Source organism: Cryptotermes secundus, unplaced genomic scaffold (genome assembly GCF_002891405.2).
Source record: "Cryptotermes secundus unplaced genomic scaffold, Csec_1.0 scaffold334, whole genome shotgun sequence".
Lineage (NCBI taxonomy): Eukaryota > Metazoa > Arthropoda > Insecta > Blattodea > Kalotermitidae > Cryptotermes > Cryptotermes secundus.
In genome coordinates this window covers 894492-909157 of record NW_019731573.1, presented here as the reverse complement: position 1 = coordinate 909157, position 14666 = coordinate 894492, and the positions used below count along the sequence as shown (strand labels likewise).

Below are 14666 nucleotides of genomic sequence, written 5' to 3'. Positions count from 1 at the left end.
GCAAAATTTGTCTCTTTGCATAATTAATTAAGCAATATGCAATGAAGACATGTGGGTTAGTGGAGATGCATCAGCAGTCTTCAGAATTACTGGGTCTGAGTATTGTACACCATGAGGTTTGGAAGGGGATGAAATTGGCTAAGGATTATGTGCAGTGGTTGACCCAGGGGTAATGTAAGATTTTTTTTTTAAATTAGCTTAGTAGGGGGTGGAGTCCAACTGGGTCCACTCAGCACGGCGGCCATTGACTGGCCTTTTGTAGCCTTTCCCACGCGCTTATGATGATGGAGAATTTGGTGAAATGAAGATTGGCAGGGGAAACCGAAGTACTCAGAGAAAACCCGGCCCAGTGCCACTTTGTCCACCACAAATCCCATTTGACCAGACCCTTGATCAAACCCGGGCTGCCGTGGTGGGAAGCCAGCGATTAACCTCTTGAGCTATGACGTGGCCCAGTCAAGTAAGATAGATACAATTATATTTGGAGTTTTTCTTGAAAGGGTTCACGAGCTAGGGTGTGGAGACTAGAGGTGAATGATATTAGCTGAGGAGTGACTGCAGTGATGGAGCAGTATTTTAGTGTTGGTGGCAGTGAAACTTCGCATTCTGCTGCCACAGTGTTAGTTAAGATTTCATATCCTTTTACTGTTGGTTCAGATTCATTTTCTTTTTCATTTTATAAACTGTTGTTGTTGTTGTTGTTATTATTGTTGTTGTTGTTATTATTATTATTATTATTATTATTATTATTATTCAAGCATCAGGTCCTCTGGCCTATTCTCTCTTGAATTGAAGTTACTCATCTAGCCATTGAATTTAAGAATTTTAGTAGTTAAAATTTTCCCTGGCCACATACCTTGCGCTACATAGGTTTAGTTCAATGATGTGATGACCAGATCATAGTTTCTTTGTACTAACCCCATAAGTGCGTTATTCCTTCTCCTTGCCTTGTATTCCATAGTGACATTGAACATATTCCAGCAACCAAGGATCTCATTATTCTCTCAGATTCTACATGCCTGTGAGAATTAACCACTAGTGTACAGCTGCCCAGCCTGTGGCTTTAATTCAGCTGTCCATATGTAGCCATTTGTGGCACAGTCTGTTCTGTGCTTTGTTACAGCCTTGTATAGAATTAAGACTAGAGTCCATTTTGTGAATTATATTGATGAAACAATGAATGGGAAGTACTTGCAACAGATACATTCCAGAAAAACCCCTAAACTGAAGTGCAAAATGCTTAACTAACCAGATGGGAGTGAGACTGAAAGTGTATTGAACATGGAGGCAACCAAACTTGTGACAAATAATTCTCTTCTCCTCCATGAAACAGAAGAATTAGAAATATGATTTGTAATATGAGGGAATAATAGATCATGAAGTGAGAACAAACATTTTATATTAGCTCTAGTCAGCTGGTTTATTTGTTATCAAAAATAAATTATAAAATGTTGCCCCCTCCTCATACCATGTCATGGGAAAGACTGTGGAACTGATTCAGTGTATCACATTCAGTGTTATGATACAAAATCAGGACTTGCTGGGCCAGCCAATTTTGCATAAAAACTGAATTTTTTTTATTCCAAACAGAATTGGAAGAGCACAATTGAAAGATAATAATAATGCATGTTTTATGTCTTTCAAGCTCCATCAAATTAGACTCAGTGTTTATGTGCAATAGTGTGATATCTGTAGGGGAAATGATATTTACATACACAGTTGCAACAGCCCATCAATTCAGAGACGAGACACTAGCATGCATTATACTTCAACGTGGCAGGTGACAGGATTGGGAGGAAGTATGGTAATGTTGCCTGTACCCGAATGTCCTGTATAAAATTACCTTTGCAGTTGTGTAAGTGAAAGCAGTGTGACTTCACTTGACATTTAGGTGTTGTATGACACTACAAAATTATAGTTGGAGAGTATCTATACTAAATGAGAGTGTTACATACTGAATATAACTTTTGCAAAAAGTTTTATCGCTGTGAATAAGGGCAAATTCTTTTCCTATTCTTCTTTTTCCTGTAATACATTTTCAACAATTTTCATTTTTATTAACACCATAAATTATTTTCTTATATTAGGATACATTTTATCACATTTCAGTGAAGACTGCATGCCCCACTTTTTCAATCCTTGCAGCCAATTCCGTCAAAATTGCCTACATTTTATCACATTTCAGTGAAGACTGCATGCCCCACTTTTTCAATCCTTGCAGCCAATTCCGTCAAAATTGCCTGTGTGGCTGTCATAGCAGCAGCTGAAATCACCATATATACACCTGATAATGGCCTTTTGTAGCCACAACTTGTCGTGAATTTACATGAAGGAGTGATGATAATTCAACTAGTAATCTGTGAAGTTGCACTGAAGTCTGATTGCATATACACTATATACATAAACTGTAGCAGGATATATAAGAGCTGTTTCTTTTATTTCTTTTCAGGGTAAGAAAATACATCAGGAGTTGAAATTCAGCCCTCCTATACATGCATATGACCAGGATGTAGCATTAGATGCACCAGTTCACTACGATATAATATCTGGCAATGATCGCCATTTGTTTGCTGTGGACAGACACAATGGCTCATTGTTTCTGGAGCAGGAATTGGACTTGGACAAGGAGAGAACACTGCCAGGAAATATGTTTGTCCTCCAGCTCCAAGCTTCTCAGGTTGACAATCCCTTGAAAACAGGGCTTGCCCGGGTTGAAGTGGAGTTACTGGATCTCAATGACAATTTACCCGAGTTTGAGGTGGACCTTTATAACATTAGCATTGTGGAAAATCTTCCAAATGGGTTCAGCGTCCTTCAGGTTATGGCTGCAGATAAAGACCAGGTAAGAAAAGTAAATAACCTTCATTAAAATTGTGGTACTTAAAACTGTTAACTGTATAAATTTTACTACTTGCTTTCATATATATATTACATATGTGTTTACAGAATTGTCATTTATGTACCATTACATTTTATCTGCCTGTTATAAGGCATGTAAGCAATATTTAAACAGATACGTAGACACATGAAGATCTCTCATTTGGAAGAACAAGGCATAAATGAGAAGAAAAACGCAGTTGGACTTTAAAAAATCAGATTACCTTGTTGTAGATTTGGTTTTACAGGTTCTGAAGAGGGTTCAGTAAGATAATTTTGCTGTTTCAGTAATTGTTACTTTATTTTGATTTATTAATTTTTCTACATGACTCTTGTTTTATAGGGCCTACACCCACATAACTTTAATGCATGTACATAGTGAACACTCTACTGTACATAAACCTATAATGGCTCCAACCTGCTTCCTCTTTCTCAAGCTAATGTTGTCTTTCTGAAAATAAATTATATAGTTAGTTTCAAGCAGAATTCTAGAATCCTGCATTGATTAGTGAGAATTCTTCTGGAGACTGAGGCTTATTAATTCCTTGAGTGTGCACTCATTGAAAAAGTTTTACTCAGAGTTGTGGCATGTTTTGTGTGTGCTATGGGTTTATAGAGTAACTCATGAATGTACATAAAATATTGCTTTATTAAACATTAGCACAATGGTTACTTCATGATTTATCAACATATGACCTACATAAGCACCCAAAATATTATAAGTGGATGATAACTTATGCATCTTGTTGCTCAGATATTTAGCTGCTACTTGTTTGCTCTCCCTATGCATACTTATATTTGTGTTTCAGCATGCAAACTAACAAAGTTATATCAGGTGTTTAGAAAAATGTAGAAATTCTTCCTCTGGTTCCCATTGTAAAAGGTTTCAATATTTTGGGTTTTGAGCTGTAACAAAATTATTTTTAATCCTTAGACTAATTTCATTCCTTTCACTGGCACATTCACTGTTCAGAGAATTTTCATCTTCTGAATTGCTAATATGGCAGGTATCTCTAAACTTGTTAGGTAGTCTTGCAAAGATTAATTTTCATGATCATGTTTGGTAATAATTTCCTTTATTTGTAGTCAGATTAATTTCTTACTGTGGCCTCTTTATCTGATTCTTCCTGAAAAAGTTTTATTATAGTTTGTTCATCTGATTTGTTACATGAACTAAGAAATACAGAACAGGTCTAAACTTCCATTTATGCACAGTAAGTAAAAAAATTCATTAATGTAAACACAAAAAAATTACAATTTGCTTCCTTTCAGTGAAGATGAACATATTATTGTTTGTTATTACAATGCATGAAAGGAAAAGGGAAGTCCATCAAAAGCCGCTTATTCACCAGTTATATTAACTGGTGATGGTCTAGCTGTATGACCAAGAATGAGAGATATCTTGGACAGCAGTCAAGAAACACTAAAAAATACTGAAAAACTATGGATGCTAGGCATGTTGCATTGATGCTCATTACAATGAGTAAAAATAGCATGTTACATACATTCGTACCTTTTGTACACAATTAATAATAAACATTTATTTAATTTTAACAATGAGATTCACAAATATGAAACTAGAGTCCTCAGTAATTTATGTTTACCTGCAGTTAACCTAACAAAATACAATAAAGGTGCTTACATATCAGGTATTAAAGTTTTTAATCATCTTCCTCAAACAAAAAAATGTTGGCTATTGATGTGAGAAGTTTTAAATCTGCATTGAAGAGGTTTTTATATCATCATTCTTTTTATTCCATGAATGAATATTATCAATATTGTCACATGTTGGTTGTATCATGTGACAAATAACTTCACACCATTTTGGATCTAGCGAATTTATTGAACACTCGCTCTCACATTTACACAATTCACAATTTACCAGTTACTGCCATCGGCAGCATTGCAATTACATCTTCTGCTGTAGTCACTGCTATTCACTCGATACACTCAATAACAATGGACTTCAACTCACTCCAGTGAATGCTAGAGTGCAACCGACTTGGCAACTTCACAATCCACAGTGTGCCACTCCTGATCACACACACTCTGCTCACAAACTGCCCAGCTGGCTCTTTATACCGTTCCCTGTTGCCTCGTTTTACCAGCGGTGTCCCCTTGTTATGTCACAGTGGGAAGTTCTGTTACCTCACTGTGGGGGTGGGGGACGGAGTGTTGACTGGTCTGTTACTGTATCAGCGGCAGTTGCTCTTCTGTTACATCACCGCAGAGGAGGGGATATTTGCCGAACGTTGTGTAATGATGGAAGGAGTGAGGGTATGTGATGTCACTCGCAAGACCGTAAAGTTCACATGACCCCTACTTCCTGTTGCACCATCCACATCATAATATAATTGGTTATAAGTGTGTAAATTTGTAATGCATTTAATTCGGTTAATATAGGTAATTTAAATAAAATTGTATTAATTCAAGTTTTATAGTAAGTTATTTTTAAATTGTCTTATTAAATATTTTACTTTATATTATTATTTATGTTAATCGATTAATATAAGTGATTTTGATTATGTGACTTGTGTAATTTTGTATATGTATCTTGATATATCTATTTTCAATGGGACCATTTTCACGTCCAAGGTTTGTTACCTGTATGGATATATGGAAATTAAAGGAAATGGGTGGATGAATGAATGAATGAATGGATGAATGAGCAGTGTACCTGCTTGAGAGTTTACAGTATGAAGAAGGTATTAAAATATTACATTAATGTGTATACAATTTCATTTAATCTTCAAGAGAGAGATAAAATAAATATTTGAACATATTCCTCATGTGAGATTGAGAGCTATACCTGTGACTGCAAGACAGACTTCATGTACATTAGTCAATACAAGCAATGAAATGTGTCCTGCTTGAATATTATGGCTGCTGAGAAATTAGTAAATACAGAAACTATGAAAAATAGAGATAAATAAATAACCCATATAAGTAATGTACAGGATATCTTTGGTGTGAATTATATACAAGCAGCAACTCTGATGTCATCACATTTTTTTCTTCTGGCAGGGAGACAATGGGGAATTCACATACCAACTTGATGACCCCAGTCAGGCCTTCATAATTGATGCTCGGACAGGGTGGCTGACTGTTAGAGACCAAAGTATGCTGGACAGAGAAAAGCAGCCTTCTTTAGGAATGAGAGTCTATGCAAAGGAGAAGGTTCCTAGTGTAGTGAAGAAGCCAGACAATAGTAGCTCAGAAGCGTCAGTTACTGTAGAGGTCACAGTGCTTGATGCAAATGATAATAACCCAATCTTCATGCCCAGCAACTTATATGAGTTCACTGCAGAAAGTGATGCTCGCGTTGGGGATGTTATTGGGCAGGTAGGTGTGTTCAAAATGTGCTATCTTTAATTCTTTCTATACATATCTTCCATAGAGTGAAAGCAGTATCTTCATATGATTGCTGTCCCTTGATTTGGAAAAGGAAACAAGTTAAAATAGGCATACAGAATAGCAAAAGATGTAGGTGATATCATTACCTTGCAGGATTTGAGGTCGTCACAGTGGTGAATATTACCTTGTTTATATCATAGCTAAGAAAATGTGATTGAACAGTGGCAGAATTAGATAAAGTTTGTTTACTGATGTAAGATTATATTCTTTTCTTGCATCCAAAGGAAACCTTTCAGAGTCTTTTCTTTTGTCTGAAATTGTGTTTCAAATTCTGCTGTTGCATACAGGTAAAAGCTACAGATCCTGATCTTGGTCGAAATGGAATGGTGTTATATGATCTGCAACGCTCAAGCAATGGGTCATCAAGTATGAGTCCATTGCCATTTACTGTGGATGCCCAGAATGGTCAGGTGCTTGTTATTGATTCCCCTCTGGGTGAGGGACGCCATGCTTTGTTTATTGAAGCATCAGATCAGCCAGCTAATCCAAGTGAGAGGAGGTACTCATTGGCAGTTGTAACCATTGATGTGCTGAAAGCAGGAAGCAAAGGTACCTTCACATTTCATTGCATAGTGTTAACTTCCTTTGAATATCATACAGGTACATCTATGTTATTTCTACTATCAGGGTTTTGTTATAATCATCTTCCTATGGAGTATACAATTTATGGTTATACATATGGTTTTATAAGTTTATATGTTACATGATCGTCACAATATTTAAAATCAGTTGTCTCCACAAAATATGGTTTGTCATTTCACATTTGTGTGTTGTACTATAGAATCATACATACTGTATGCTAACAGCTCCATTCTGGGGATGAAAAACAAATTCTACTTTCACCAGGGTGAAAAGTAAGAGCAGAGATTTCTGTGAAGAGTACCATCTGCTAGAATACGATACCATATATTCCCCTGAAAGTGAATCAACATTTCAGAGGAACATATCATCCCTCTCTTCAGAGTCAGAGAATAAGCCAATCCTGAAGGTGAATGTGGTGTGTCCCTCCAAAATGTCAGTTGACATCCACTGGACTACACAGTCTGATATTCCAAAAGAGAGAACTACACTTCATAGTCGCTGTCGGGAAAATGTCAAATATTCTAAATTGTTTTTCTTTCTACTCTACTTCCATTTTCATAAGCTTCCATACTTTTTCAGAAGATAACAATTTATGACATGAGTAATACCATTCATATATAGAAGCCATAAGTTTTGTTATCAGTAGAAACTGTATTAACCTTTTAGAGAAAAGTAGTATCATCTGCTTTCACATTACTTAACCTCGCACTTTACACATAGAAAGTGTATTAGTGAGTTTTGTATGATCCTCAGAATAAACCACAATTATTTCACTAGATAGCATTAAACAGCTTGTCTCTGTGATGGCAACATAGTTTATTTTGTGTATGGTAGAAACTGATGTTCTAAATATTATATAGATAAACTTCATGTTTCAAAAGTTTAAATAGCTAAGTAATTACATGGAACAGAGTTCTTGAGATGCTAGCACCTTCTCAGCTATTCAAGGAATTTCATACCTTCTATGCAACACAGTTGTTTGTCATATACTCACAAGCTCACCACTGGCCCCTGTCAGGAGCTATCTGAGTCCACAGTATAAATTCTGGCCTTGTATAATTATGAATAATTTTAATATTTTTATGAGTATCTATACCTTTCAAGAGGTCTTATTTCTGTGCATCTGTTCATCACAAACTCATGCTGTGCTAGTGGAAGATCTCTGCAAAAAACATCTACAACTGATCAGAAATTAGCTGCCTCCATATCTGAATTTTCCAAAATTTGTAATTTTATTTTTGTTGAGATAATTTCAAATGTTGCATTAGATGAACAAAACTATGATTATCTTCCCCATACTTACAGGATGCAGATAGTTATATGAGAAGAGACAGGTAGCCTCTAAACAGAACAAGCACTTAGAAAAGACAAATAAGGAGAACAATTCTATCTCTCAAATTATTAGCACAAAGATATCTGGACACTACATAATTGTTTCTGTGCAGTGCACACATCACATATGACTTACGAGCAGCTGTCAGAAAGGAGTGTGCTTAATTTTTCCTGTTTTCACATCTGTCTGTTTCTCTCTATTATTTTTTGGGGTTGATTAATTCTCTTGTCAATTAAAGAGTAGCTGCCTAAGACATGGGCTAAGCTTCCACAGATTTGGTTTTCTATAGATGCTAAATATTTTATTTTCGCTTGTAGCATGTCTTGTTGGCATTTCGATAGTCTTCTGCACTGTTTATGCCAACCATTATATTTTCTGTTATGCAGTTTTTCTAGCATTTGTTGCTTATTTGTATTTATTGTCAAAATTTACGCCATGGAACAACTTATATATCTAGAGATTCACATTCTCATACTCATTGATGACAGCTGGATATACAAAGGCTGGATTATATAATATACACTGATATTTCTTGCAAGGGATACCATTTTTCCTCAAAAATTAAGATTTAAAATTCCAGTAAAAGAGGTTAACATAACATTATTTGTAACATGAATCTAATCAGTAGAACTTAGATGCGAAAGAATTTTAAGGGGAAGTGTTAAGCCCCATCTCTCCAGTGTTAATCCATCATATTAAGATATATTTTCTAAAAACTATAAACTTTACAGACTTGAAACTGTGTACAAAAGTATCAAGAGTTTTCTGTATGCAACAATATAAATCCTGAAACCCAGTAATTCCAAAATTAATATACTTTTAACAGACATTTAAGAATTTTTCATGTAAGAGATGATTTCTTTCAGCATTATTTAACGAAAATCACATATTTGTTTGGCTGAAGGTATATGTCAGACACAGAAGTTCGAGTGAGAAGTCTGAGACAGAAAACAGACAGAGAAATCAGAAGAAGAAGTCAGAAGTTAGAAGTGAAATCTGTAACCTTTAGAGTGTCATCATTTTTTGTAGTTATGAAGTGTTATAATTACACCTGGTGAACATTCAATAAATTGACTCACTGAGGCAATCCTGCATCTAGTCACTAATACACATGGCAATACATTTAATCTAAGATACTTTTACTGTACAAATATGTAAATGGACTCATTGTGTCCAACCCAATTATCTCAATATCCGAAAGATTTGCAAAATATTATATTGAATGCAAAATGTGTATTTATTTTTTCTCTACCATGTTTGTTGCAAACATTTACCAAGCTACATTACAAATATGCACAGAACTGCCAGTATAACTATGTGCAAAGTTGCTGTTAAAATTGTCTAATCCCAATTAAATTTAACATGGCACAAGAATTTCTTACACAGTTATCCAATATCAAATTTCATGAAAACCCATCTAGAATTTCTAAAATTATTTTTATGTACATACAGACAAGCGTTGGACTAAGTTACTTAATAGGCACTCTGTAGGTTATAATCCACTAAGATGTGTGCAAGTGAGCTGCAAACCAGAAAACCCATGTGCAGATAATCGTGAGTATGCAGTACGTTTGGTCACCACCACAGAAGTATATAGAATTGCTGATTATTATTCATATTTGGCAGTTGCCTACTAACATAACATACTACCATACTTGCTAGTATAATACAAAAATTAAAGGTATATCTCTAATAATAAATAAATAAACAATACACTCTGAAAATTTGTGTATCTATGCTTTAAATCATTACAGTGCATGCCAACTATAACTGTTGTTCTAGGCAAAGGTGATGAAGTGCCAGATTTTGTTGGTGCCCCTTACGAATTCTGGGTTGGTGGTAATGTTGGCGTGGGAACCAGTGTTGGTCAAATCCGTGTAACAGATGCTGTTGAAAAAACTCACATTGGATTTGACTTGCTTCATAGTTATCATGATGGTGGTAAGGGTTACAAAGTTTGAACATGTACTAGAAATGAAACTGCATTAAAATAAGATGTGCAAAATGAACTTTATCAAACATAACCTTAACTTTCAGATATGGTGAAGCAGGCTGCAAAGGATTAATGCTTTCTCCTGTACTATAGAAACAGTTATATTGTGGTAATTTTATCATCAGAGCTTCATTTTTTAAAATAGAATGCGGCCTCTGAAGGTGAGATTCCAATTATGGAAGAAACACATGGCTCACCTTGCACTCATATCAAATTTTGTAAATATTTTCTGTAACTGTATCATTTCCAGATATCTCTAATACAATTTTCAACAGATTAAATGTGCCAAATGGAAAGGAAGGAAACTATGGAAAGTGAGGATGCAGAAAAAATATATAAAGAAGGAAAGAAAATTTTAGAAGATGTTGATCAAGGAGACCTGCAACACCTTCCCATCACTTCATCATCCAGTGGAATCTAGGAATATTCACTATAGCATCATTGGAATGTCTCCATACAATCCCTCTGGTTTAGTTAGGTCATAATTAATTCAGATAGTCTCCTATTTTTTTTTTTATAATGGACACTTAAATCATCAGTGAGTGCTTGTTCACATGAGGCTGTGCCATAGCCCAGGCTGTTACATGCAGTCTTCTCATCATGGGGCATCATGTTCAATAATCATTTATCACTGTCGCCTGCAATGTGTGATATTCATGTCCAGGCAGCATATTACCACATCCTCAGTCTCTAAGTTTGGGGCTTCATCTTTGACCCTACATTTGGCTGATCACATAGCTAGGAATGTTCTCTTTTCATATTTGTTTATTTGCATATTCATTTATGTTGACAAGTAAAAGCTGCTGATCAATATATGAGTAAATAGGAAGTTTCTTCAAAATTCAGAGAATACCAACCTGAATATGAATATTAGGATATTTGGAAAGTGGTCATAGGGGTACCTGGATGTTGAATGAAAAGGATATCATCTTGTCTCAGGAGTCTGATTCAAGAGATCAATTTTGCATCCCGAAGAAAGGAAGTTACCAGTAATTCAGGTTCAAATACAGGAAGCAATTTTGTTATAAATATTTGTTATGTGGATCCATCAGCAACATCAAGAGCATGTTCATCACAAATTCCTGAAAATGTCTTGTCACTAGGACTTAGCCCTTTAAAGCACACTGGCAACTATATATACCACCATTAAGCCATCCGTAAAATTACGTTTTACTTTTTAAGGCAATCAGCAAAACTTTGTGGTGACTGATATTTTTATTTAAACATCCACTACATGATATGATCTTTATTTTTAGGGCATCTACAGGTGGTAAAATTTTGGAAGTTTTAATTAGTGAAATTTTTTGCTCTGTTTTCTACCTTATTGAACGTGGATCCAGTGTTCCATAACTTTACATTTCTCTTGCATCGTTTTAATTGTCAATGGGACAGAAAGATTAATGTAAATTTATAGAACAATGGGTTCATGTTCAATAAAGTGGAAAACGGAGCAAGAAGAAACACTATTTAACGTTTTTGACTGATACTGTGCCACGTGAAAATTACTTAGAAGAATGTCAGAACTTGCAGTGGATTTTTAAATAGAATCATTGGACAACCCAAGCTGTGTTGATGGTCTTAAAAGTTAAAATATAATTTTTCTGATAGCTTAATACAAAATACAACAGAATGCAAAAAATTGAAGATTTCCCATTATAAGATTTAAAAGTCTATGACCACGTGATGTGAGTTATTGGTCCGAAGATAGGTACCAGCTCTATTGAATAGGTCCAACTGAGTAGGTTCCACCTAAAGTCGGAGATAGAATCCAGTCTCTGAAAGATTGTGTATTTCAAATATAAACAGAATGATGGATAGTGTCCAGGAACAGAGTAATTGTACAATTAGGCTTAAAGGTTAAGTTAACGTTAAAAGGTTCTGCATTTTCCCTATTTATTAGTGACTGTATGATTTCCAGAATAGTAGCAATTATACAGCATTATTTATTTGATATTTGTAATTAAGTACATAAATAATACTAAAATGAAATTCCTGCTTCATATTGTTGGATTGCCTAGTACATTGTAAAATGCACATTCTTCAGGAAAAAATATATTTCTGTTATGGGTTGTTGTGGTCTCCAAGCATGCTCACACTCGTGAAGCAAGGCAAGGGGAAGCTTTATAGATCATTTGCATGTAATATGTTGCAGTTCCCTTTGCTGTGGAGGAGCGATCAGGAACCATCACAGTGGTGGATAACATTTCCAAGTTTGAACAGCCTTTGTATGATTTTGAAGCTGTTGTAACAGATGGACAAGACCTGACACTGGTAACAAATGTGTCGATCCACGTGGTTGATGATGAAAGAGTAATAGGCACCAAGTAAGAATCTAGATTATTAATACTAAATTTTGCAGAATGTTTGGAATTAACCTCATTTTCAGTCATCTTTGATAGTCATCAGAGCTAATTTCATGATGATTATGTCCAAATTTTGTCCCTGATGTGAACGATAACAGAATATATGGAATAAAAGCTGTTTCACTGCCAGCATGCACAGTGACGATTGATGTCCTTTGGGGATGGGTGCAAATAGACCTGCATTTGTACCATTTCCTCACATATGTTCTTTTGTGTGTGTGAGGAGTCAATGTATGTTTGTTCCATGTAGATGATAAGGCACCCTTCACTTCTGTAATGCCTTATATGTATGTCAGTTTTGCTACAAGAATATCATATTTTTGATGATAAATTTTCAGTTAACCTCCGATTTCCTCCACCTGAAGCCTAAATCTCTAAGTGTTTTTTAAAGAGCCAATTTTATGCCACAAAAATTAATATTTTTCTTGGGTATTGTTAACAACAATGTTAAAATAGGTTGTTCACTTTTTGCAAGTATAGTGTGAAATTCGTTAATTGCTCTTTGAATTACACATCTGTCAAAATCATCTGTGTCAGTTTTAAATTTCCTTTTTGGTCATTTTTTGTGAAGTGTGCTGAATTATTTCCATGCTTCTTTATGATGTTCATACTTACTTACTTGCTTACTCATGGAGCTGAGCCCTTCTGGAGGAGCCGCCAATTCTGCAGCTACTCAAGAATTTCCCAGCATTTTAAGGAACCCGAAGATTCATTACAATGTTCAAAAGAGCTGTCCACTGATCCCTATCCTGAGCCAGATCAGTCCAGTCAATACCACCCCATCCTATCTCTCTAAAATCCATTTTAATATTGTCCACCCACCTACTCCTTGGTCTTCCCAGTGATATCTTTCCTTCTGGCTTTCCCACCAATATCCTACACACATTTCTCGTCTCCCCCATTCGTGCTACATGCCCTGCCCACCTCATTCTCCTTGACTTGATCATTCTAATTATACTTGGAGAAGAGTACAAGTTATGAAGCTCCTCATTATACAGTTTTCTCCAACCTCCTGCCAGTTCATCCCTCTTCGGTCCAAATATCCTCCTCAACACCCTGTTTTCAAACACCCTCAGTCTATGTTCCTCCCTTAATGTCAGAGACCAAGTTTCACACCCATACAGAACCACAGGCAAAGTATAGTTTTGTATATTCTAATTTTTATGTTTTTGGACAGAAGAGAAGAAGACAAAAGTTTCTGGACTGAATGGTAGCAAACTTTACCAGAGTTCAATCTCTTCTTAATTTCCTCCTGAATCAGGTTTCGCTCTGTTATCGTTGTCCCAAATATCTGAATTGTGCCACATTTTCAAAACATCTGTTTCCAATCTTTATATCATGATTTTGCCCTGCATTTTGGTGACAAGACAGCTGCACCTGCTCTCACTGTCTCTTTGCTTGCGGATTTTCTTATTTTTACTTCTACCCTGAAGATGGAGGTGATACGTTCCTTGAAACGTCGGTTAACACCACATCTACATGGTGCCACATCCCAGAAGACTGCTTTCTTCAACCTATACTTAGTTTTCTTAGTGTTTACTTCTAGACCAACCTCTTTACTTGTGTCAGTTAAAGTTTGTGTGTTTTTCTTTATGGTATCTACATTATCACCCAGTAGATTCACATCATCAGCATAGGCCAACAGCTGATGTGTCCTGTTCAATTTCAGTCCCACCTGATTTCCCTGGACCTTCTTAAAGGCATATTCTAAGACAAAGTTGAAAAGGAGTGTCGTTCATACTCTTTTAAAATGCATTTTAGAGTATTTCAGAACAAACCAGTAGCTCCAGAAACACGTTTTTATCTGATTAAATTTAATCACCTTGCCACTGTTACCTTCTTCATTCATAAAAATGTAAACACCTATCACCAGTTCTCTGTCCTGCTTTTGCCTTAAGCCTTTGCCTTCTTGCATTCTATTCAGGCTGAGTAGAAACAACAGTGAAAATGACAGTTCCAATTATAAACAGACCAATGTTATTCAGATGTAGCTAGCATATGTTCCTCCAGACCTACTATAAATATTGGTAATGAGAATGGTAAATCTTTAGAATCACCATATGTGGAAAAACGACTGCCATGTTTCTATCAGTTTAGATGAAAT

At 35.6% G+C, this 14666-nt stretch overlaps 1 protein-coding gene across 1 annotated transcript in view; it reads left to right on the top strand.

The window, feature by feature from the left end:
* LOC111867122 (cadherin-89D) overlaps positions 1–14666 on the top strand; it is a 220428-nt gene that overhangs the window by 186274 nt on the left and 19488 nt on the right. Inside the window, exons 9-13 of the mRNA XM_023856657.2 lie at positions 2450–2842; positions 5902–6219; positions 6579–6840; positions 9989–10147; positions 12352–12523. Coding sequence (XP_023712425.1) covers positions 2450–2842; positions 5902–6219; positions 6579–6840; positions 9989–10147; positions 12352–12523 — 1304 coding nt within the window. The remainder of the gene's footprint in view (positions 1–2449; positions 2843–5901; positions 6220–6578; positions 6841–9988; positions 10148–12351; positions 12524–14666) is intronic.